This window comes from Chlamydotis macqueenii, chromosome 2 (assembly GCF_036417535.1).
Source record: "Chlamydotis macqueenii isolate bChlMac1 chromosome 2, bChlMac1.mat, whole genome shotgun sequence".
Taxonomy (NCBI): domain Eukaryota; kingdom Metazoa; phylum Chordata; class Aves; order Otidiformes; family Otididae; genus Chlamydotis; species Chlamydotis macqueenii.
In genome coordinates this window covers 115,717,559-115,743,790 of record NC_141557.1, presented here as the reverse complement: position 1 = coordinate 115,743,790, position 26,232 = coordinate 115,717,559, and the positions used below count along the sequence as shown (strand labels likewise).

Below are 26,232 nucleotides of genomic sequence, written 5' to 3'. Positions count from 1 at the left end.
TTTGATGCAAAAATGTGTGCAAATGTCCAGCTTGTTCATCCTCCAGTTGCTCTACCTGCCTATTAGAATGTATTTCTAGTGCAACATTGTGGAATAGGTGCAATTGCTGTCTATGTGCATCTCTGTAATGCTTCTGTTATTTGTTTACAAAATGGAAGTGGATGGAGAAAGAATGTTACATAGTGTGTTGTGCCTCCTGCATCATCATCAAAATGTACTCCTGTGTTTCTGAGCCTGGTCTTTACTATTGGGATCAATGTGTAAAATGGTGATAGCACAGGTTGATTCCTATAAACTTCCTATAAAGTTGACAGCAGGAATCATGGTACCATGAGCATGGAATTCACCTGTATCCACCTTAGAGGACCCCTTTGTGGGAGACAGGGTCTTTCACTGTACCACTCATGTTCCCTAATGATCTTGCATAGTTTGGGTTTTAATTTTACTAACTGAGGTAGTAGGATATTTTTTTTTTTTATTCCTCATAGATCCTGCTGAATTGTACTGTCATGGATGCTTCAGGTATATGCACCAAGGAATAGCTTGTCTGTGCATGGAGTGCATCGATTTACTTATCATAAAAGAAAACTCTGAATGATGCATCAAAGAGGCATTTTTATTCTGCCAGATTGGCCCAGTCTGGAAAACTGTTTCCAGATTTATACTTGCACTGCTGAATTTTTTTAAGGCTATAGTGGCAGATTTACATTATATGTAATAGGTGTACACAGTGTGCACTCCTACATCTGGGTGTTTGATAAGTCAAAGACCGCACTTCAGAAAGAACGACCAAGCACTGGTCATTAGGATGCTGCAACCATAAGCAGTCAATCTACATTCCTTGGATTTTTGACTTGTACCCAAGAAAAAACTGGGATTCTGGGTAGATCTTCTTTGTTTCAAGTACAGACCCATGGCATTACAGACACACAAAAAAAAGGAACTTGACAGCATCAGCCAGTTAAGTAAGCTCTGCATTGTGAGTGTACAGCAGTATAGCCGATACGGATGGCACTATGCCATCTGCAAGAAGACATTGCTGCAGGATACTGAAGCCTTAGCAGAAAAGCAAGCTCCACAGACTGAGCCCTGGAAAGGGTACAGTCAGCTGGTGTCAAGGGTGATATCTGAGGTACACTTTACGAAAGGAGACAGGCTTTCTGGATTTTTAACTTTTTTTTTCACCTTGCTGAAATCACAGGCTCTCCAGCTGAGAAGTAGTCTGTCTTGATGATGTTTCGTCTGGTCTGGATATGCCTAAGCTATGTGATGCCTGAAATGAGATTCCAAAATCTGTTGTGGTATCTATAAATAGTTTGATTTTTAGTGGTACCAAAACCCACGACTGCTGTCAGCAATTGAGTTAATACAATATACTGGTTTGCATTTAGTGGCAAGACAAATGGGCCAAAATTGAGAGATGGTGATCTTAATGCTCTTTTATTTTATAGGCAGATCTGATTCGGTACCGATTGATCCCATCAGGTTTGAGTATCTTTTGCATAATTTGACCCAGGTTTTCTGCTATTGCCAGTCATAACTTCTGAGAGGGTGGCAATCATCTACTACAGATACGTAGTTTTCTATAGAGGTGCTGAGAGATCTTCTAAGTTGTGATGGTGGTGGTGCTGATTATTCCAATATCCCTTTGTCAGGTACCTATTACCTTCCATTTTATAACCCTTCAGAAGAGACTGGGAAGGCAGGGAGTTAACACCTTTCTTCCCATAGCTTCACTCCTTCCCTCCTTTTCAATCTACTGTACAGAGGAGCTGCATGAGGGGGGTTATGATGTGGAAAATGATCAGTTTTTCCCTGTTTGTCTCATCTTCACCCATCCTACTGTCAGTCAGAACTAAATGTTGTTATATCATGCACAATTTTTGGTGTACTCACAGAATTTGAAAGCAGACATATAAAAGTCAGCAACCCGTGAAATCAGGAAATTTATAAACATTCATGCAAGCAGACGACCTGTGGCAGGGTGAGACCTTCCATCTTTTTTTTTTTTTTTTGTGAGAAATAGCTACAACCCCTGCGCTCTCTCTGCAAGTAACAGTCAGTATCGCACCTGTCCTACAAGAGGTCTAGATGTGGAGACAGGGAGCTAGAACCTTTGCGGCATATATATTTAGGCTTATGTTGTCAACGCTGTCCAGCTAGACCTAAGTGTTAGCGCTTAATTCAAGGACTGATATGTGCATGTGACAGTGTGTATCTAAAGCCAGTAGTTGCTGTTGTTGTCATGACATCCTCTGATGCAGGTCTGAATTATATTCCCAAGGAAAAGTACTGCAAATTGAAAAGATCCTTGTACATGATGCATGTATTACAGTGCAGCATAGAAGTCATCCATTCAAACTGAGTGCTGCTTTATGGTAATAGTCCTCTTCTCTAGGCAGGTTAAACAGGGACAAAAATTACATGTTTGGCCTGTCTCCTCACAAAGCTAGGATCTGACAGAGTTTGCTGTGTAAGATACACATTACGGAGTTACAGGAGTTACTTGGTAATTGGAATAGGAAGGTTTCACTATTCATGGCCTCTTTAAAAAAATAAAACTCCCGTAAAGTTCTTTTCCGTGCATATCTCAATTGCAGTGAGATAGAAACTACTATTTTAATAGTTAGAGCCTAAATGCCACTAGCCATTCCTCTGCTAGCTTCTGGAAACTCTGTGGCTCTGTTACCTCAAAGCACGTTGCTGGATTTCTGCCTGTAGTTTGGAAGGAGCCTACCACTCAGGTAAATGGAGAGAGTCCCCAGAGCAGCCTTGCACAAAACCAGGGGACAGCACTTGCTTTATTTCTTTTAAAAATCCTTATGTGGAAGAACTTAACGCTCGTGCAGAGCTAAACCTTCAAAGTGAATAAACATGAGTCTCGTTTGCTGGAGCTGTGACACTGCGCGTTCCTGAGGATAAAGGGTGCTCTGGGGCTGCGTGAACCCTGTCCCAAGCAAGTGCGAATTTCTACCTCAATGAGCTGATCCTGCTGCCAGCATTCTCCGCATACCCATCCCAGGGAGGCCCTCCTCTGTAAACTCCACGTGAAAGAGAGCAGACTAAAAAGCCTTAGAAAGTGCATCCAGCTTTTTGTTTCCTTTGTCATCAATAGAGTGTGTTCTGGTGTCTCCAAGACAACCATGTCTCAAAGGCTGACTGCATCTTTCACTGCTGCTCTATAGTGAGCTTGCTGAGACGGGCTGTGAAGGCCAACCTCTAGCCGTTTGTTTTGTTGTTTTTTTGTTGTTTTTTTTTTTTTTTTTTAATCCATGAGTTTTCTGGGTAGGACCTAAGTACTTTATGTGCTTGCTTTGATTTCAGTTTTATTGCAAGAATTAAGCATTGGTTTATTAGTTTTCAAGATACTATTTTTGGAATTGTACCAGCTCATCTTTCTTTGAGTAATTGTAACGAGGAGTTAGGATGCTCCCAGTAACGCCTGCAACAACGCTGGCTTTCTTTGCATTTCAGGCCCATTCTGCATCTGATAATAGATGCCTTCCTGCTGCTGAATAAAGATGTACTGAATCTTGTATCCTGCGTGCTCTTTGTTGCCCGTGTGTGCTGCCTTCTTGAATGATTGCTGGTTTCAAATTTAAGTTTAGATAGTCAAAATACTTACACTTTTAGGATTTCTGTGTAGTTCTCTTGTCAGTTTGCAGATTTGCAAACCTGCAGAATCTAGAGCAGGGGAAGGGGGCAATCATTTATGGTAGATGTTCTCTGGGCAGCGACATCACGATCCTTTTCCAGTGCTCATCTGCCCCAGAACTGTGTCCCATATGGCCCCTTCTGTGTGAGGTACTTCTCTACCACTTGCTTAGAGAAAACTGGCGATGAGTGCTTTCAAGGGCAGCACGTGTTGTGTCCCATGAGGTAAGGGGCTTTGGGAATTACAGTTGTTGTTTCCTTAAAGTTGTCTAGGAGAAGCTGGATCCAAGACTGATCCCTTTCTGCTAAAGTGAAAAGTAGTTAAAGATAATGTAATTATTTGTGGTTTATAGCTGCGACAGTCAAGAACAGCACCCCATCCCTGCGATCGGCTTTGTCAAGGTGTAGTTAGCATGGGCATCTGTAGCAGTAAAGGAACTATTCTTCCTACTGCCACTTTCAGAAGTGGCTGAGACCCATATGTAGAGACAAAAGAAAAATAAAATTATCTCATGGCAAATTCCGGTCTGAGTGGTTGCAATTTTGTTCTATTGGCGGCCTCAGTGTACTGTAAAAATAACATAGATAAGCATCTAGACAGATAACATCTATATACGTTGGGAAACCTTTAGTAAGGCTCTTTTGTCAGTTCTGCTTGTGTTACATATGCCTTCAAATCCATCTCAGATCCCAAAGATGCTGCATCCATTTAGAGTTTGTTGTAGACCATTAATTTATTTGTATGCCAGAATCCAGTATCTTAAAATTGATTTTTGCAAGCACTGTGTTGGTACAGTTGAAAGGATAACTAAGGACTTGCCTGTAGACAGTAAGAAAGGACTGGGAATAAGACAGTATTAGTGGAGCTGTGGTCTGCAGCAGAGCAAATCAGAGCAACCCGTGATGTGTATGACCAGGGCCATAACTAACTTGGCAGAAACATTTCCCCCTTGCCGACATGTGGTTGTGGAGACTGGTCATGTATTCCCTTAGCACTGTCTGCTTAGAAACATTTCCTCTGGTTTTCTACCAGGGTCTCTGTAAAACAGCATAACTGAGGGGCAAGGGGATATACGATTAAGGAGGGGGGAGACTGGGACGTGTTTCATGCCTTGTCAGCCTTGATGGGTTTTTTTTTTTTTTTTTCCCCCCCTCTTTTTCTGTTAGCCATGAGAAACTTTAGGAAAAGCCACAGGAGCAAAAATCCTCTGTTTGGTGGAAAGATTCCAGGCATCAGAAACCGTGTCGTAGCTCCTTTTAATTTCCCTAGGATGCAGTCTTGCAGTTCTCACGCATACCAAACTCACCCGAATCAATACCAATGTGTAGTACAGAGAGGTTTCTGGTATCTGCTTATTTCCCGTGGTGCTTTCTTTGCAAACAACGGTGACTGTACTCTGGAAAAGCTGGTCTTTGGTTGTTGATATGTTGTTTATTTATTATGTATCAATTTGAGATGCCTTTCCAGGAAGATCTTTTTGTTTGTTTGTTTAACTTTCAAATTAAATTACAAGTGAAAACTTACGCATTTCTCTTTTTTACAGCAGTCTCTTATTTATGGTTCCCCCCCCCTGCCCTTGCCTCATTTAAAGCAAATATAAATAACACCAAGATTACTTTCAGTCTGAGTTTTTTTGGAAAATAACATGAACTCAAACTGCCATCCTGCAGTTTTAACAGATCAGTGCAGTAAATGCCTAGAAGTTGAGGGGAGGGGGAGAGGTTTATTTATTTTAATTTTTTTTTTAGGTTTTAGAGTTTTCTATAGACTTGTAAGAACTTAAGCTTGGTTTGACCGCAGTTACTACATTAAGAGGCTATGGCTAGTTGGTTCAGGCTTTTCAGGTCTTGCTTAAATTCACACTAATATTGTGGCTGCCCTCGTTTAGTTGTTCAGTTGCACAAGAAATCATTTGTTTCATGTGTATGTAATGTTTTAGTAAATTGACTGATGTAGGCATTGAGTTACGTAATGATGAAGACCTTGAAACTATAATTAGTTTTAATCTACTGTGCATTATCAAAATAACCTAAAAGACAAAGCACTTTTCTCTGAGTTATTGCTTGTAGTTGCATTAATAATCACAATTTATAATCTGTTAAATTTTTAATGATTCTAGTGTTTCATGTTAAACAAACATTTTCGTTTTGAAGGGTGGATTGTTCCTCTGTAAATGGATTGGTACTAGCCAAAGTCACCTTCTTATTCTTCAAAAAAATGTAATAATTTTACAATTGACTTCAGTTTTCGGAGTTTTGACAAAAATCACACTTTTTCCTAGATTAGAGTTGGGGAGAAAGATAAAATGATTGTTCAAGGTTGTTACTGAAATTCCCTGTTGTCACCAGCTGTGTAGTAATTTCTCATTTAACATCTGATAGCGGTGCAGCATAAACTGCATAATGGTCCATAAATAAACTTTAAAAATCCATATTTCTGTTTTTATCATTGGTAATGCCTGCTAGTGTGCACTGTCAGTTAATTTCTGCCAAGCTGTAAATAAAACTATTTTTGAGGCATTTATTGCTTCCTTCAACTTGCCATGCAAATCTTTAGTCTGAAGGAGATTTTTCTCCTGAGAAATCTGCATGGTGTTGTGTTTTCCTATGAAGATGAGGGCAAATTCTTGCTCAAATTGTAAACCTTTGCAAAAGCAGCTTGCTAGATACTGAGCGTCGGAGGGATTTGTTTGCCTGCTTTTTGTTTGCTTTTGGACTGGCATGCTTAAAACTCTTTCTGGACATGTTATGTGGAATAATTGGGGTGAGGAGAGAGAGAAAAAAAATAAATAAGTGTGCCACACGTAGCATACCACTTGGCAAACTTGATCAAGAGACAGGCCTAGGACTCAGCCTGATTTCCCTAGACACCAGTCAAGTACAAACGCTTTTATAGCTTTCACTGCCCAAGGCAAGCTGGAAAGAATTACCACCCCTCCTATTCAAAAGCCACTTGTGCAGTAAACAAAGTAGTCACTAAACAATTTGCTCCCCGTGATATTTTGCTGACCTGCGCGACCCCGTATCCTGCCTGCATGGCAGAGCTGCTGCCCCTGCAGCGGCGTCGCCAGAAAACTCAGGGCCATGGCATTTCTGCGCCCTTTGACGCTGTGTGTTTGTGTGTCAGAGCATCAATTTCTCGGAGAAGGAGAAGCTGAGATGGCTTCTCTTGTCTGGAAAGATAGAGGTCTGTTGTGATTACAGGAGGAGAAGGTGCCTGTGATTAGGCTCAGAGGATGCTTGCCCTGTGCTCTGTGAAACTGCCTGGCTAGGCCCTGGCAGCAGATCCTCCTCAGCTGTCATCTCTTGACCTTAATTTTGCTTCTGCAGGAAGACTCCTCCTGTTTGACCAGGGAGGGACATTCCTCAGGGTCACCCAGTAAAGCAGCATTAATAGGGTTAGCAGGGATAGATGTTGTGTCCTATTCCCTGCCTCCTTCACTGCCCAGTTTTTAACTTGCCTTAGATCGTGTTCTGTAGTAGCTGCACCCGAAGCCCCCGAGAAGATTCTTGTATGTTTTTCTTTGAATTTATCATCCGTGGTAAGGCAGGAAAATAATTAAATCGTTAAAACACGTGCACGATGTTTATGAGCAGATGAGAAATGTAGACCTTGCTGTTGGTCCAGAAAATGTAATAAAGTACTGTCAGGAAACATAAATACACCTGTTAAAAGCTTGGTAAATGTGATTTTTGGAAAGCAGCAATATTTAACAGCACAGGATTAAACAGTATCAAAACTGCATTTAGTTTTGATGAGCCAGTCCTCTAATTCAAAGTTACATGTATTTGTTGACTAGGCCTTCTAAATGTATTTCAGGCTCGGATGAAAAAACGTAAAAGATAAAGCCTTCATTCTTGCATAAATAAGAAAAAAAAAAACCAACGTATCTTAGCCTTCTGCAGTTGGTGATCACAACCAAGAAAAGTACCAAATATTCTTAATAAATATTTTTAAAATAAAACCTGACTGGAAAGACATTTTCATCCAGAGAAATTATATAGCTTTTTTTGTTCTTAAACATTCAGTTTTCCCTTCAGGTCAGGGTCAACTGTGCTTTCTTCCTGATGAGGCTACGAAGAGAGAATGGTCCTATTTGATGAGAGGAAACATTTACATGGATCGTGTTCTTTATTTATTTATTTAAAGAAGAAATATATTTCTATACATAGTTTATGTGGTGACAGGTTTTCAGGACAGTGTTTTGAAAGTGGTTTTTTGTTTTTCGTCATTCATTTTTTTGATTGCTCAGTATTACTTTCCATTTTTTCTTTACAGACCTTTGTACTGATTTCTGATTCCTTTGTTGGAAGTCTTCTGAATTTGCCTGTTTCTTAGAATGGCTTTAAGAATTGTGTCTGATAGCATGAGTTACGTTCACTCTTCATCCTTCATTACATAAGAGCCCCTCTAGTTGTGATGGGGAGAACACATCTGATGGAGTAGTGGAAAGAAGTGATGTGTTATGTCATGTTGTTATCTCCTAAAATACCATGCTGTAAGCCGTCCGAGGCAAGGGAGATCCATTTCCTAAGGCACTGCTGCTTGTGTTGGCTCTGCCGCCCTGCATCCAGATTTTGGGAAGACCATTTTGTCTGCTACCTTTGAAGCTCAGACTTTTTTTTTCTTCTCTCCCCATCTTTCCCATTTTGGTGAATAATAAAGAGATCTCACCGGCATCAAAGAGACAAGGACCTGTGTAGCAATGGTATTGCCCTGAACAGCATGGACACATTTTATAGCAAAGACCTCTTGGAGAGACATGTAGCTGAAAAAAAGTGAAGGCAGAGAATTGAGTTGTGTCGTATGTAGAAAGCAGGTTAAGAAGAGACATGGTGAAGACAAGGTGTATTGAGGAAAGGGAGATTAACGAATACTAAAATAAGTTAACATTGCAATACTTGGCAAAAGAGTAGAAATCTGAAGTTAAGGTAAAGTAAAAACAAAGCTATGCAGCTGTGCATGAGACACTTGCATATGATTTGTAAATAGATTGAATGCAGTTACTGATTTTTGTCCTGAGGGCTTTTTGAGTACCACAGATAAATCACAGTTGCATGACTGAAATATCAGGTGTCTCAAGATATTAGATTTCCTTGGTCCTCAAAGAAAAAGCTGAATTGTAGTATTGGAGACATCCAGCAACAAACGAGTTAAGGAAAAAGCATGTAGATGGGTGATAAAAAAATCACTGAAATAGGTAAGTTATGTCTATATTGGGCAAAATGCCAACAGTTGCACATTGAAAGTGTAATCTCTGCATTTTTGGGGGAAAAAAAAATACCCACTGTAGTGAACTTTATCAAAATGCTTCTAATAAAGAACAGCAGCCATGTTGTGTGCTTGTGAGCCAAAAGTCTTGTTAATTCTACCCACATACCTTTCTCTGTACCCAAGTTACTGTATGTAATTCATTTGTGCCATCACTTATATGTTCCTTGGTAATTTCTCTGATTTATGACACTACTAAGCATGAATCTGTTAAGACCTACACGTGAATGTTATTATTTTATGACATCACAGTCTATTGTCTTTTGTAACATCCTTAAGTTACGTACACGTTATTACAAGGATTATTAAAAAATGGACACGACTTCTAAATGGAGTTCAATTTTCAATGGCTTTTTGCTTTCCCTTGGCAGCATATCAAAGCAAAGTAATAATCTTGGTGCCAGTATTTTAAAATGAAGCTCAGCTGTTTAGTGTAAGGTCAGATCTGTTCCATTTCACCTGCTGCTGGAGAGGCTGCTTTTAGTTTGCAGAAATCCCTTTCTTATGGGAAGGTGAGCTTTAGATACCACGATCTGAGCCCTGAGAGGCAAATCAAACCAACACATCACTCATTTACCGTAGGCATTGCCCAACTTATGTTATTTCAGACTCAGAGCGCTTGGCTGGGATGGCTGCTCAGACTGATGGTATTGCTTGCTAACCTGATTACCTCATCAAAGCGTTATACACCAGCTCTGTGGCCTCTCTCCGCTGGCGAGGAATGGTCTGCAGTACCGTCCCCCTTGAACAGGCTCTCCAAACAAAGCTGAAGATGCATGATGCCACGTGTTCTGTGTAGTGCCTTTCAGACAACTACCAAGCCTCGGTTTGCAGGCTGTGTTCCTTGGGAGCCTCCTCCTGAGGGCAACTGAATTCCTCACCTTTAATATAAAATGAGGTAGGGTGGTGTGGATATGGGTCCATTCTCCAATTACAGTGTGCACATTCCAATAGAAAGTAGATTGTAGTGGAGAACACCTGCACTGAGGTTACTTGAATAGAAAACATGGAGCATTGGTTTTCTCTTGGTTTGATTTTCAGGGTGTGCGGGTAGGAGGGGGTTTGTGACTTTTTTGTGTTAGTTGGTTTGGCTTGGTTTGGTTTTTCGTTTGTGGGTTTTTGGGATAGGATTTCGTTTTTATTTTGTTTGGGTGGTTTGTTGTTTGTTTTGTTTGTTTGCTCTAAAAAAAACCAAACAAAAACACAAACAAAAAAAAAAACCTTATTAGAACACACTCCTAAACCCAGTGAAATAGATCCTAAACAGTTGCAGAGTTGGACTCCAGTCCTTGCCTGCAGGATGTAGGCTGGCCAGACCTGCATGCGTATGGCTGTCAATTCCCCCAGACATAGCTGGGAGGAGAGGGTGGTTTTAGCTGCCGCTGATGTCCACCAGACCCCCAACATCTGATGACAGGTTGTTATTTCACACTCTGCAGTTTTGTTTCAACAGAAATTCAGTATGTTGTCTCGCTGAATGATTTCTTCGTCTTCTCTTGATAGGTGAAACTATTGCATTTATGGACCGAAAGCATTTTCATATGCATACAAAGACATATCTTGGTTATAGTAAGTGTCTGAGATTTATCGGAGAGGAACCGTGCATCGTGCACCAGGAAAGGAAAGAATTTTACCATGAGCAACTTTAACAATCGTTAAGGTAGATCATGAATCTGCTTATATTAGCCATCAAAGGGCAGCGTTTCAGTGATCTTTGTAAAAAATGTTAATGATAAAGCTTATCCTAAGGAAAAATAATTCTGCAACAGAGAGAACTTGCTTATCAGCAGTCTTTACTGTAGGACACACTGGGTAGTATTTTCTTAAGTGCACAGCAAGTGTAGCGTAACTTTCTTTATTCCCTTTGCAAACTGTTATTGGTTTGGGGGAAAGGAAGGGAAAAGATGTTTCTTCTCATGAGTGCGTGCCACTGGTGCCTTTTTGGGGAATTCAAACATTTGAGGAGAATTGAGAGGAACACAGATGGTAGTTGAAATAGCCATTGAAATGTTTATTACAGTGGGGCTTTTCCACTCAGATTCCTCTTGGAAACGAATATTTAGTATTCTGGTAAGCAAAGCAAGGAATGCCTTCCTGTTGGAATGAGACACTACTTGGGCTTCTAAAGGCAAATTTAGTTTCATTTTGTGATGCATTGATTCCACAAGTTACTACTGAATGAATGTTTATATAATCCAGGTGCTTGAACCATGTTTGATTCACACAAATGTTAGAAGCTACTGTTTTCATCTAGCACCAGGAGCTCTCAGTCAAGGATCAGTCCTATTATACTGATCGCTGTAGGAATAATTCCCAGACACTTTGCAGTCTGGGCGTTTGGAAGGTGATGCTGCATAATCTTTACTAAGAAACTTAGGATGTCATGACTAATGATTGAAAAATCAAGGCTGCATGGAGTAGAATACCTCGCTGCTTCTCAGCAAATAGTCTTGACTCAGACAGTAATAGGTTAATTGCCACATCCAGAAATGAATCCTAATGATTCCCTTCAGGAGCCATTATCACATGTAAGGTTTTCACTGCGATATTTATAACTATAATCTTTGGTCTCGAAGCGCATGTAACTGTTCATCCAGCAAAAGGGTTCAGAAAGGTAATGTCCTGTTCCCGTCCTTAGGCTTCTCTAAAAGCAGAATTTTTAGTTCTAGTTCAATCGGTCAAGCCCCTGCCATTTTCAGGCATTATTCCAATCTAACACAATTTAAATGTCAAGTGTCTTGTGTTTTGTGCTCACAAGGCCCACAGGAAAGTCTAGACCAAAAAAAAAAAAAAAAAAAAGCCGCATTTATCATAGGAAGCGTATCTTCAGATATATCAGAAGATACGTTCTTTTTCTTTTCTCTTCTTCTGTGGCTGGACTGAATCACTGTTGTTAAATGAGAGGCTGCTCATCCAGGTCTGTCTCCATCTGTTCCCACCTGGAATAAATTGCATAAATTTGCACAGCATTGTCTTGGCATAGGATCCTAAAGTGTGTCTTAATTTTGTGGTGGCTGTATTGAAAGTTGCCTCTTCCATGCAGTCTCTATCCTTCTCATTTGTCTACATATTGTATCCAAGGATTATTTTTTTTTTCCTCTCTGTATTAACCCAAGTACTGTGTTGTGCTGCTGTTACACTTGTCTGCATTTTGTGAAGAAAACAGTTTTTATCAGTGTTTTTTTCCTAGCATAACACCTTTTCTATTTTTGTCTTTTTTTATGACTGTCAATTTGAATTTAAGTGGATTATTTGAGCCTCGTAATTTTGTAATCCCTAGACAAGATATGCAAGGAATAATAAATGTTCTTGAAGGAAGGTAGCATCGCTTGAATTTTGACTTAAACTGTGTCAGCTGTATGCAAGTGACCTCATGTTGGTAATTTTAAAGAGTTTGCACTATATGGTGCAGTCAGACATGAAGCAACATTGCAGCTAGTTTAACTTACCAAGAGCCAAGTGGACCTTAGATGAAATAAAATAGGACCTCAGCCTTGAGTCTTTTCAAATTACTGAGTTTGTAGTGCACACCCAAAGAGTCTAAATTTATCTTCCTTTTTTGTTTTTACTTTTGTGCTGTTGAAATGTAACATTGCAACGATGGACTTTTTTGTCTCCTTGACAATAGGGTTGAGGTAATCAGCCAAGAAGATAAAAGTAATTGATAATCATCTGGGAGCATTCACTGAGTGCCAGTCACTAAAAAGTATTCCAGCACTGGATTTTTTTTTTTTTTCTGATCATTGTACTTATTTTAGCTCAAGAGGAATGACATTAGAGGTACTAATTAATTTTTGCTGCTATATACAGGACTGAATACAACTTTAAGGTTTTGCTACGGTGTTCCAGTGTTTCAAGTGAACTTGCACGATCAGCAATGTCAAATGATTACCTGTATATCATAGAATAGTTAGGGTTGAAAGGGACCTTCAAAGGTCATCTAGTCCAACGTCCCTGCAAGGAGTAGAGACATCTACAACCAGATCAGGTTGCTCAGAGCCTTATCCAGCCTGGCCTTGAATGTTTCCAGGGATGGGGCATCTACCACCTCTCTGGGCAACCTGTTCCAGTGTTCTACTACCGCCCTCATTGTAAAACACTTTTTCCTTCTATCCCATCTGAATCTACCTCCTTCTATTTTAAAATCATTGCCCCTTGTCCTATCACAACAGGCCCTGCTAAAAAGTTTGTCCACATCTTTCTTACAAGCTTTATAGCTTATAGTCCCCAGCTATAAGCTCTCCCTGGAGCCTTCTCCAGGCTGAACAGCCCCAGCTCTCTCAGCCTGTCCTCATAGGAGAGGTGCTCGAGCCCTCTCATCATCTTCATGGCCCTCTGGACCCTCTCCAACTGATCCATGTCCTACTTAGGTTGGGGGCTTCAGAGCTGGACGCAGTACTCTGGGTGGGGTCTCTCAAGAGCAGAGTAGAGGGGCAGAAGCCCCTCCCTTGACCTGCTGGCCACGCTTCTTTTGATGCAGCCCAGGATGCAGTTGGCCTTCTGGGCCGCAAGGGCACATTGCCGGCTCATGTTGAGCTTCTCATCCACCAGCACTCCCAAGTCTTTCTCCTCAGGGCTGCTCTCAATCCATTCCCCGCCCAGCCTGTATTTGTGCCTGGGATTGCCCTGACCCACGTGCAGGACCTTGCACTTGGCCTGGTAGAACTTCATGAGGTTGGCATGGGCCCACCTCTCCAGCCTGTCAAGGTCCCTCTGGATGGCGTCTGTATTTCTAATTCATTTAAACAGGATGACTAATGCTAGTGGTCCTTCTTTTATTTTTAAGGCATCTATATACATTTATTGCACACATTTCAACAGCACAGAAGTGTGCTGTGTTTGGAGAGATGCTATAACAAACTACTGAATGAACAACCCAGCTGACAGAGGTACCTTCAAATATATGAAATTGGGCATTTTCCTGCCAGCTCTCTTGGTATTTTCCCCTCTTTAGTGATTAATTAATTAATTAATGATTAATTAGCACATCACCTTTGCCATTTTAAATGATGTCAGTGATAGGTAGAAGGAGAGGGCACCCATCTAGCGGTTACTTTCACCCACAGGTACTCCCTTATGATGAGTTAGACGTATTGCTCTACCTTTTTGAGTCTGCTGCTTTGTTATGGGAAGTAGTGCTGTGGCCTGGCTGTGAAATACACTGTACCAGCCTGCACCAGTCACCAAGTGCTTTTTTGATTTTTAAGGTCAGGTATCTATGTTTAGTAATAATAATAATAAAAACCTGAGGTCTGACTAGATAACATTAAGCTGCCATGGCAACTAGTTTTCTGCCCGAGGCCTAGTGGACATGATCCAGTGATAGTATAATCCTTGGGATTTATGACTTTTATTGCTATCTAACACATCGGTGTAAGTACTGCTGGACTGTCTCTGCTCTTCTTCCACTCCCTTCAGCAACTGGTAGGTTTCTTGCACTTTTTTGATATGCAAGTGCAGTGTTCGAGCAAATAGGATATATTTTTCATTGTTATACATTTGCTGAAGTAAGGAGCACCCCTGTATTACACGGATCGGCTGTGCCCGCTGTTTGCCGTGGGGATGTCAGTGCAGTTGTCTCCAAGTGTCCTTGTCCAGCTCTGCTTCCTCCTGGAGACCCCAAAAGTCCTTTTCTAGGAAAGCAGTGGCACGCAGAGCTGCCATGATAACTTGAGGATGACTAAGGATCTTTTAAAAATAATTTCAAACAATTGCAGCTTTGGAAAATTAGACTGTAATATGCCCAATGGAATGACCTATTGGGGGCTGACAAAAGCCACTGCTGTTGGGACAGACCAGAGAGAGGAAAGGAGGAGAGGAGAGAAGAAAAGCAGCGCTGATGTTTGAGGAGTATCATCTTACTTGAATGTGCACTGCGTTGTAAAGCTGAAGAGCAACTTTAGGGAAAACTATCCCCTTTCCCCTTGCTGCATCTGTAGCCACCTGGGAGGAACAGCAAAATGTGCTCCAGGTGATGGGCAGTATCCAAGGGTATGCAGCAGAATATGGAATATTAAATGATTGTGCATCTATTTCAAGACACTTTTCTTTTTAAATGGGAAGCAGGAGTGTTGGCGGGATCACTGCCATTTTGCCAGAGCTGGGAATTTTTGTTTGTTGCAATGCAATGAAATGCAAATACAACACTCGCTTCTGCCTGAGCAGTCCTGCAGTTTAATGAGGAAAAAATCCCTAATTTTGGGATATTTTATTTCTTTTCATGGTAAGAAGTGACATGCAGCCTAAACGTGATATAAGCATGCTTCTCCTCTATGTTCTGTTGTTATTCCTAAACCCCTCTTAGTGCAGGGGCTTAAGCCACTGTGGAAAACTGCTGATGGCTTGAATTGGCGAAACGGATCATCAGCTCATTCAAAAGTGCGTGCCCCTTTGATATTTCAGCACATCCTGGCTCTTTACAGAAACTTCCAGGAGCATGCATTTTTATTTAGTTAGTTTATTAGTTGTTTTTTTTTTTTTTTAAAGGCGGCCTTCCAGTGACAGGCCCTTTCTGCCTAGGTGTGCTGGAAGCCTGAGCCGCGGCCTGGGCTGTCGGCCTGACGTTCGGCAGCTCTGCCCAGAGCATGGCTCAAAGAGGGGGTGGGAGAAATGGGAGCATCAGAAAATAAAGTAAGTTTAAAAAAAAAAGAAATCTAGAATATAGAACACCTAGAGAGAGGAAGAGGAGGAGGAATAAAGAAGAAAGAAAGAAAAGCTGGAAAAAAACACTTGAAACCTGAAGCCTAGGAAGACTTTGGGCCAGGGACAGTTAGTAAAAGAAAACATATAAAAGCATCTCTTCTCTGTTCTCACTCTCCTTATTGCTTACAAGGGGGAAAAGAAAAAGAAACCCAACTTTTTTATGTGTTTTCTAAAGATAGACTAAAAGGCAAAGCTGCTTATCTGGTTTTTACTAGACATTTAAGTCATTACTGTAGCAATAAAACTGCCCTTTAATTGCTGCACCATAATTGTAGGTATTTGTTTCTTACACTGCTTAAGGTCACATAAAAATGAATAGAGGTAAAAATAGGTTTGTGCTAAGTGCCTGAATTTTGAAACTCTTTTCTGCTAGCTATCTGCAGAGACAGTACTTTCCCTTAGTCTCCTGGTTTGACTGTTTAGTAGATATATTTTTTAATTACCAAATTGGATTTTAGCAGGTGTAGGCAGTTGATGCATTATGGGTATAAGAGATTAGTGTTTAATCCTTCTTTTTATTACTGTGTAGAATGGTATACTTGGGAAAGTATTAAAGGTGCATTGCGTACTCCAGAGTACAGAAATGACATTTATTACCGAGTTTTCTTTCAGCTAGCATCATTTAGAAAAAAAGCCTTTGCAGAACTCTGCAGGGGCCTATAGGCTCATCTATAGTGAAACCGCCTTAGACAATACGAGTGGAGGAAAAGGGAAAGAAATCTTTTTGTGTTTTAAAACAAAAGCAGTCTCCAAAATACAAGTACTTCCCCTTCTTGAAGATGCTTATTCTCTTTCTGCGTTTTATTTTTTCTGAAATAAAGACAAAAGGAGTGTCAAAGCTCAGAAGACCTTTGTGTCAGTGAGTGGTAGAGGCAAGGGCTGAAAAGGATCAGTGAATCAGATATAATTTGGACTCTGTTTTAGATACCAGTCCTGTGTTTTGCTGATGGCTGGTATTCCCGTTCTGAAAAGCTGCAGAGGCATTTCTATCGAATAGAAAGAACATTATCCCCGTTTTCATTCTGGCATGCCTGTTACGACTTTGTTCTATAAACAAAAAGGATTATGGGAACTGGAAACTAGATGGCATTTTATTAAAGAACTGTGGAAGTCTTTCACTGTGAATACGAGAATCAGACAGTCTGGTGATAGCTACCTGTGAAAGAAAATACTGTAAAAAAAGACCTTTGTTTGAATTAGTAGGGTTTATGAGGGGGCAGTCCTCTAATGTAGGAGAGTATGCACCTTTACTATTTCCCATTTGCACCCTGAAACAAAATACTTGTAAAAAAAAAAATCTCAAAATTTTACAAATCAAGAACGAAAAAATATATGTTGCATAAATAGGGAGGGGGAGGACTGTGTCCACTGATCTGCCGTTGTGTAGGTGCTAAATTGCTTTGAAAGTATGTTATTTTAGGAAACATGCATATTCATCTATCTGGAAGTTGCAGTCTGGGGAGTGAAGCAGGACAGAGAGTTGCATTGAATGAGCGTTAGTTGCAGTTAACTAGCACAAATTATTTTCTACCAGCCTATCATACAACTTTTCATACAACTTTGTAGCTTTTCTGCAGTAGACTCCTCACTTAGCATCTTAATTCCACAGAGTAAAGTCATATATTAGTACTAGATTTTACCTAATGCCTGCTGCAGATCACTCTGGAACTGCCTTCAGTTAATGAAATAAGTGTACAGTATGAATTAAACCATAACTCTTGCAAATCACTTTTCCTTTTAATTATTGTTTTCCTAACTGAGTAGATAAATGATTAAGCAAATAGCACAGCATGGAAATGTGGCAAGTTAAGCTGCTGTGAGTCAGATTGTGAAACACCGAAAGTTAGTAAATAGCTTGAATGTACCCCCAGTTTTATCTCAGTTGAAACTTTTTGGTGTGACTGATTTTTTTCTTTTTTTTTTTTTTTTTTTCCCCTCTTGCAAGCTTGATAGCCTGGCTTTCTCTTGGCACCAGGTTGTAAAGCTTGTGAAGTGAAGTGGAAATAAGAATTAGAAGCAAATGGCCATATCTGGCCCTTAGTAAGTGGCAAAACTCCAGTTGGTTTCGCATGACCCGCTGAAGTAGCCTTCCACTCAGCGTGGGCTGGGGTGGCAGACGCAGTGCTCAGCACAAAGGCAGAGGTTTTCAAAAGCAATTACTGAATTAGCAGCCTTGCTTTTCAGAAAGTGGTAAGCAGCTGCCTTTTGACAGCCAGGCTTTCTTTTAAAGTGTCGCAGATTGGTTACTCCAAAAACGCTCAAAAGGAGTAGTACTTTGAGATTTTTCTGGATGGTCTGGAGTACAGCATAAATGACCGTGCATGAATATAACAGTAGAAAAGAAAAGAGGATTAGAAAAAAGACTAGAAGAACCCATTAGAAACAACACTGAGGTACTGAAGTATCCCTAAAGGATATAATGACAAATGGAATTACACAGGTAGGAAAATGTAATCTAAAATAACCTGATTATATTCCCTATTTATTTTACATCAGCAATTTCTGTAGCTAATTTTCTCAGCTTACAGGTGAGAAGACGACATTTTCTTGGCTACTGTAGACCACCCATGTATCAAAAAATCAAAAATTAATTATTATTTTTAAGCTAGTCTTAGGAAGTTCTAAAATCAGACCCTCTTTAAAAGTGCTGATGACGATGGAAAAGGCAGGTTAGAATGTAGTTCACTGTGATTATAACGGTCCACCATGATGTCAGAACCCTACTTCTCTGGAAGGTTATCTGTAATTGTAGTAAAGGATGCCTCAAGGGCATTTCTCGTGCCACTCTAAGCAGCCATGAGCTGAAATACGAGCGTTTGCGCAGTGTTAGTAGCACTAACAGATCACCTTACAGATACAGAAGTAACCAGTCTGAATAAATTACTAATTTATGAAGTAGGTTTGTGGGTTTTCTTTATGTGTGTGAGTGTAGTTCTAAACTGTTTCTCTCTCCAAAAAGTAGGAAGACTTGTTAAATACAGAGTGTTCTTGGAGAAGGTAGTGTTCAGATATTAAGTATGCAGATAGCTAGACAGTTCAAGCAGAATGTTTCCATATAATTTCTCATTCTGTCAAAGGTAGAAGTGGTATCTGACAGTTAGTTGTATGTAAGCTGCTTTCTTATTCTGTTTATTTTATCTGCTGCAGAGTGATCCTGAGTGGATTAAATATACTTGGGTTTTCCACTTTATGATACACACTCTTTAACTTTATTGCTGCAGCGCATATGGCGTTAGCACTTGGAATTTGTTGCAATTTCCATAATGTCCTCTAAGTGAGACTTGGCATTGAGGTGGACACTTAGCATTGAGAATAGCATTCAAGAGGAGTAATACTGCTCCAGCAAATTTACAGAAGGAAGTACACTTCTTTGTTTGTATCCATGTGGATGTTATCTAGAAGAGAATTGGATATTTTCAAAGTGCAGAAATCCAGATGGCAAACTCAGCACAACTGTCTTGGGAGCAAAGTGAGTAATGAAAATTCTGTATTAATATTCCACATTGTACACTAATATTTTAATGAAAAAATGATGTTAATAATATAGCCCATTGTACCATTCTATGCTCAGTCCTTAGATCGAGTAATCCTGGCAGAAGCAGATTGTCAAAGAGTGCAAACCACCATGAGTAGCTGAAAAAGGGTTTTTATTCTTTGAGAAATGATTCCAGGTAATTGAAGATTACTAGTAAAGTACATGAGGTTAGGCATGTATTTTGTAGATACTATGACTCATTAATCACGTTAGACCTGGGTATGAGTAGTGTAGCTCTCTAGTGCACTTTAAATGAATTTGCGTGTTTAGTTCTCCACGGTAATCTACACATGTATGCATATGTTGTAATTACTTCCATGCAAGAGTGTTAACTTGAAAGCTTGCTTTAATACCACAGAGCCATAGATTGTAATTTTAGAACGTTGTAGTCACAGAGGTTCTCTCTTTTTTAATAGATTACACTTGTCTTGGTTTTAGGACAAGAAAAGACTCCTAAATGAGAATACTAATGGTCTTTTGTCTTGGGGTCTAATGTTTAATAGTAATGATATGCGAATACTAAATACATTTTTTTTTTTCCTGTTTAAAGACCCTGGGTTTTTTTAATCCTTGTACATGGCCTTGTTTTGAGCATGTGAACTAATGGCATTTACTCCCATGCGTCAAAGCTGATGTTCGTATTATTATTCTGATAGGACCAGAGGTATTCTCTTTAAAACCAAAATAGTTACCTTTCAGATTATGATTGAATACTTCCTAGCACTTTCAAATAATATACTTAGAAATCTTATTAAAATCAGGTACTTTTCAGAAGATACTCCAAAGATAAATATTTTTAAATCGACAAGTTGTTTTTACAGATTGAGATGCACACATATCTGGTCATTTAGGTGGAGAGTGTTATTAAAAAGCAGTAAAATAAGATACTTGATTACTCTTTCTATTGCATATAAAGTGACTAGATACTCTATGGTATATTTGGTTAACACTTTTTAAAATTAAAAGAATCCATACAATTGTTCTGTCAACAGAAAACAACTTTCGGAAAGCATGCCTCCGTTACATGTGGTTGTTAGGAAGAACATGGTTGGTATAAACAGTCATTATTGGTGTAAAAAATTTCCTGTCACAAAAATTGTTGCCTAACAACCTACAGTCAGAAATCACTCTTTGTTCGTACCAGTTGAACATTGAAAAATGAGGCAAAGTGGTTTAAATCGAATTACAAGACTGATAACCATGCAGTTGCAGGGAGAGTAGCTACTGCATAACCTGTACTCTGTCAAGGTAATTTAATTATGGATAGTTATACTTGAGTATAATTTGTTAATGTGTACTCCTTGCAAAGGGAGAATAACTCTCACAAAACACTGACAATTTTTCTACATTTTTACCAGGATACTGACAAAGGAAAGGGATTTTCACTGAATTTCATAATATACAGTTGCCTGCAGGAGGAATATCAGTGAAGTGGCTAGTAAGGTGGTTTTTTCTTGGATTTTTTTTTTTTGGCTACTGGAGTCTATATGTAAGAAGACGGGGGGAAAGAAATCATCTTCTTTATGTATTTGAATATCTAAAAAAAATAATATATTATGCCAGGGGGTGGACTAGATGACCTTTGAAGGTCCCTTCCAACCCTAGCTATTCTATGATTCGATGTACTGTACTATGTTCAGAAATAAATTTTTATAAAATAACATTGTGATATCTTAGCCTTTTGGACCATAATACCTGTAGTATTAATTTTAAATATCTCCTTTTTTAAAAACAGTAATGATCAAAGATTAGATTGATACTCATTCTCTTTCCCACTCCCTACTTTTCAGAAGTTAGTCTGAGGAGAGCCAGAGATGAATCTGGCTCACTCTTCATCCTTTGGGTCAGGACACTCTTTTGAAGAGCAGATTTAGAGAGCAGCTGTAGCTGCGATGAGGGGTCAGCAGAGGCACAGAGCTATGGGGTATTACTGACTGTTTTTTTCCTTAGTCTCTTAACGTGAACTGTTTCTAAGTGAGAGTTTTGTTTGTGAACAGAAATGTCACTTGGAGAAGGCCCAGCATTCTCCATGCCTGAGGTATGGGTGGTCTGTGCCTCTGAACCCAAGTAAAAAAAAAACACTGTTTGGTAGTTCAGTCATTTAAGTTCTTAAATCATTAGATGTAGTGACTTTTGAGTAAACTCTTCTTGGACACCTCTTTATTTTTGTGCTAAACAATACAGCATATCCAGCTCTGAAGGCTAGCTAATCAGAATTACAGAATTAGAACTGTGGTAATGATTTCTGGGTACTGTTATAGTTGTTTCAACAGGTAGTTTTATATCCTTGACTTACAGTGGTTCATTTTCTGAGTTGACTGTTGCATTTCAGCATACCATCATGGTAAGTTGACTCAAGCCATCAAGCCATGAGGCTTGGTGTTGAAAAGAGTGGGAGGTCACTGGGATGGTCAACATCTGGGAGCTGGACCCTCTTCTGCCTGTCAATTTTCTTCTCCCATGTGAACAGCAAACCAGAGATTCTGTCACGTTCTCCATATCTTGCAGACCTGTAGTCTGCAGATCCATAGGAAAGGAAATCAGTTGTATTTTATGGAACAGGTAGGATGGACTTGAGGAGCAGTAGGGGTTGCCTAGAGAGTAATATATATGAAAACTTATGCGACAGGCTGAATGTTTATTAGCATTTCAGTGAAGGAGTCTCACTGCTAGTGAGGAAGACCTGAGGCAACATCTACAAGGAGGACCACAGGAGGAATCCTAGCAGTGAGACTTCAGCCTTTTACCCAGGGACATTTGCTCTTCCTGAGTTCAGTGCTTTGTGGGACGTGGCGTGCTCTCCTCCCTGAGATGAGGCTGGCATTTCACAGAAGGAGACCTTCAGACTCTGTGAGCCACCTGGAAACAGCAATATACCTGTCCAGCCCAGCAAGATCAGTATTAAGAAGGGTGATGTTTTATCATTTATCTTGAGTAGTGCTATGTCTCATTTTTGTGTATGATGGACCCTTTCAAAGTAGTATCTTGTACAGGCTTTTCTGTCAGGAGAGGGCAAATGAGGGATCTTGGATAACTCAAAGGGTGCAGTAAGGAAACAAATTTTATATATCATCTGAACATCAGCTCGGTCTTTGACGTTCAAATACAAAGAGTTATGATTCTTCTTCTCAGTACCTTCCTGGAAACAGTGCATTACAGAAGAAAGCCTGTGATGCATGACATTTAGTAGTGGTTTTTCTTGAGAGGGACCTTTAGGTTTTGAAGCTAGTTTGTGCATGGTTTAGCACAATATAAAAGGTCCAATAACTGAAATGAGGCATAAAGCTTCATTTCGTCTTCATTTTCACTATGTGCATTTCAGCACAACTTTCTTACTGATGTTTTGCACTTTCATTGCCCATACAATCAAAATATTTCATAATGCTGTGGAAATGTTAAGGAATTATCATTGGTTATAAAAGAATACTTTCTTTTTTTGCCTACCATTATTTGCAGTAACCCAGAAGATAAGTGGTAGTGACGGCACTTGGGTAAAGAAAGCAGCAACCTGTTATCAGGGTTTTTTTTTTTTTGCACTTCACATCATTATCTATACAATAAGTTTTTCTTACTTCTTGTTCCAATGTGCGTCTTTCAGACAGGACAAATGGAAGTGGGAGGGGAATTAAAGAAGAATTAGTAACTCCGAAGTAGATGAATGGATGTATGCGGTACATGAAATAGCTAAAAAAAAAATAAAAATAAAAGAGACGTTTTTAACTTGGATTTTTTTTTTCTCTGTGAAATACTTATTTACTGCTGCCTCCATCTTGTAGGTGAGGGATGAGGAAACTCAGGCCCAGAACTCATAAGTGGATAACTCATAAGGATAGCGCTTAGCTGGGCATAGGCCTTAATTTCTTAACAGACTTGTAATCATAGAATGGTTAGGGTTGGAAGGGACCTTCAAAGGTCATCTAGTCCAACCCCCCTGCAAGGAGCAGGGACATCTCCAACCAGATCAGGTTGCTCAGAGCCCCATCCAACCTGGCCTTGAACGTTTCCAGGGATGGGGCATCAGCCACCTCTCTGGGCAACCTGTGCCAGTGTTCCACCACCCTCATTGTAAATGATTTTTTCCTTACATCCAGTATGAATCTACCTCCCTCTATTTTAAAACCATTACCACTTGTCACAGAAGGCCAACAAATTGGTCGTGCACAACGACCCAGACTTCTGAGTTTCTGCCTTACCCCTGTTGTTAGAGAAGATTCCAAAATCACAATTGTGTTTGTAATTATGGTTGCGGCGTAATTTAATGTCTTGAATGTTTTTAGTTACTTGACTTGACTGGATCTTGGTGAGTCTTGAGGTGCAAATCCCTGCAGCCATTCTACTGGAAACCAACTGAAATGTAGTATAGGATGTGGAGGGAAATGGTTTTCTTGCTGGGGTGAGGATCTTTGGAAGGGAGGTAGTCTGTCTAGGATTAAAAACTCTGCCTGGCAGGAGTTTATCACTGTTACATGAACTGACCCCTAAAGTCCAAGTCTTAACTCATAATTGCATGTGGTAATAGCACCAACAAGTTTAAGTCTTTCTGCTTTGAATATTTGTTCTTAATGCATTTTATGTCACACTGAGTTCAAGTGGGCTACTTTTTAATTTTCTTTTCTTCATTTTGTGTCTGTTTTACAGTGAGATTTCAAAGCTGCGATGGAAATAGAAAAATATACTTTGGAAGCAGTGAGCCAGAAGATTTCAGAGTAGGTGAAGACGGTGTGGTCTATGCAGAGAGAAGCTTTCAGCTTTCAGCAGAGCCCACAGAGTTTGTCGTGTCTGCCCAAGACAAGGAAACCCAGGAAGAATGGCAAATGAGAGTGAAGCTAACCCCTGAACCCCCCTTCACAGGGGCTTCAGAAAAGGTAAAACAACACCCAAATGCAGCCTGTATAAATGTATCTCCGCAAACAGGTCTTAAAATAGGGATTTGATTCTGTCTGTCATGTACCTCTCCGTGAGGCGTTTTATTAGTGGACAACTAGTGCATGCAAAGCTGGAGCCTCAAGAAGAACATTTATTGCCTGTTATTCTGTAGCTTTGCTGAGGCATGGAAGGGCATGCCTGTTTAAGTATATAGGATTCATTTATGTTTGAGCTCTTTTGTTTGTATAGTTTGAGATTTATACCTGAATTTAAGTTGGACACGGTTATTTCTTTGTTTTAAATTGCTTGAAAGTATTACAGTATTTATTCAAGCGGTTAAATATAACCACAAAGTAAACAAATTTGTGCTAGAATGCATCAGTCACATTTATTAGATGGGAGCTGTAGATTTACAGCAGTAGTAGGAAAGCGTTTCTGGCAGGGAATATTGGCTTTGTCTTGTCCCTTCATAATCAAATTGGAGATTGTAAATTATTCATGATTCCAGCACTACTTGGTAAGGAAGATAGACTCCCTCTGCTGGAAGCTGTGATAGGATAAACCACATACTGTAACAAAAATCAAACCTTGCAATATACAAATAACAATGCATTTACTTAGGAAAACAGTGTTAGGTCTACTACATTTTTCTGCTATATTACGTGCTGCCTGCTATTTCTTACCTTGTCTTGTAAAGTGCTTAGTTTACAAATAAAGAAGAAAACAGATTAACATACCTGTAATAGATATGCATTTAAGATCTAAGCATAATGTCAAAATAGACAGTGTGGTTATGCAAGACATTTTCCCCGAGAACACACTGGAGACCAAAGCTGTGTAATCTTCAGTTTTTTGTTTGCTTACTTGATGATTGTTTTAAATCTTCTAAGGCATGTTTTTAACAAAGGAAATGTCATTTTGTCTGTGAAAGTCTAGTAAAAGAGCAAATGCGTAGGTATGCCAGGACATACCCTGTTCTTTCCAAAGGTTCAGTTCAGGCATCCTTGCCATCAGCAGAATGTAGAGTAGTGGAGTAGTGGAATCTGGCCTTCAGCTGGGCATCTGTTTTTACTCAGTGGCATATTTGATTAGAGCTTTTTTAAAAAAAGTTTTTCTATTTAAAATATTTGGAAAAAGTTTTTGTCGCCCTATCTCTACCCTTAAGCAAGCTAGCATGGCTATGTGTGTGTGCCAAAGGCTAAAATGAGTGCAGATACAGAAGGGAAGAGGAAGGGAATGTTGACACCCAGCAGAGATTAATACCCTATGTGTAAAGTGGGTCATCTACTGCATCCATCATGTCTGACATAGGTTTAAAATAATTACAGCATTAATTCTATGGGATTTAATAGGGTCATAAATATTTGAGACATTCCTTACCAGTATGTATTAAACTTCTCTTGGAACTCAAATTATATTTTAGCACACCCAGATCTAAATTTAATGTACAGTAGCACATTACCTGAACTGAAGTTCTAGCTAATGAGAAATACATAAAGGCATGCTATTAAATTCTGCAAAATATTAACTACTTTTCAGAAAGTGCAGAATAGTTTACACAGTAGTACCGTGTTATAAATGGTTTATAATTCCATTTCTCCACCAACTTGGATAAGGAAAAAAGAAAAGGAGTTCGTAAAATTTTGCATTGCAGTTGTAAATAATATTGGTTATTTTCATACTGCACTATGAATGCAAATAAAACAGTTCTGTGAACTCAGAGGAAAGGCAGCCTTTCAGTCAATTATGTAATTGTATCTGAGTTATTTTATAATGTCTGCTAGTAATTCTCCTTCTAACGTGCTTAATTTTATCTTGTACCTGGGAAAGGACCAAGAGAAAATTGAAGACATCATATTTCCATGGCAACAATACAAGCACAGCAGCCCTCTGAAGAGGCAGAAGAGAGACTGGGTTATTCCTCCAATCAACCTACCAGAAAATTCCAGAGGACCTTTTCCTCAGGAATTAGTTAGGGTAAGGAAGTTAATAGAAATGTGGTTTCAGTGTCCCTTGGAGAGCTCTTGAAGAGGTTTTGTGTAAATGATGTCTTGTTCATTGTCCAAACATTTTCAGAGTCTTTTGGGCTGGTTTCTGTTGGTACCTCTGTACATAGCGGTGTGGGCTGCATTTACTAGGTTTTTTTTAAGTTGTCCCTATGCTCCTGTACTGGTGGAAGGTGACCTTGGTTTGGGTATTAAGT

At 39.6% G+C, this 26,232-nt stretch overlaps 1 protein-coding gene across 1 annotated transcript in view; it reads left to right on the top strand.

Moving 5' to 3' along the window:
* Nucleotides 1-26,232, top strand: part of CDH2 (cadherin 2) — a 120,452-nt gene that overhangs the window by 55,433 nt on the left and 38,787 nt on the right. Inside the window, exons 3-4 of the mRNA XM_086740761.1 lie at nucleotides 23,802-24,028; nucleotides 25,860-26,006. Coding sequence (XP_086596887.1) covers nucleotides 23,802-24,028; nucleotides 25,860-26,006 — 374 coding nt within the window. The remainder of the gene's footprint in view (nucleotides 1-23,801; nucleotides 24,029-25,859; nucleotides 26,007-26,232) is intronic.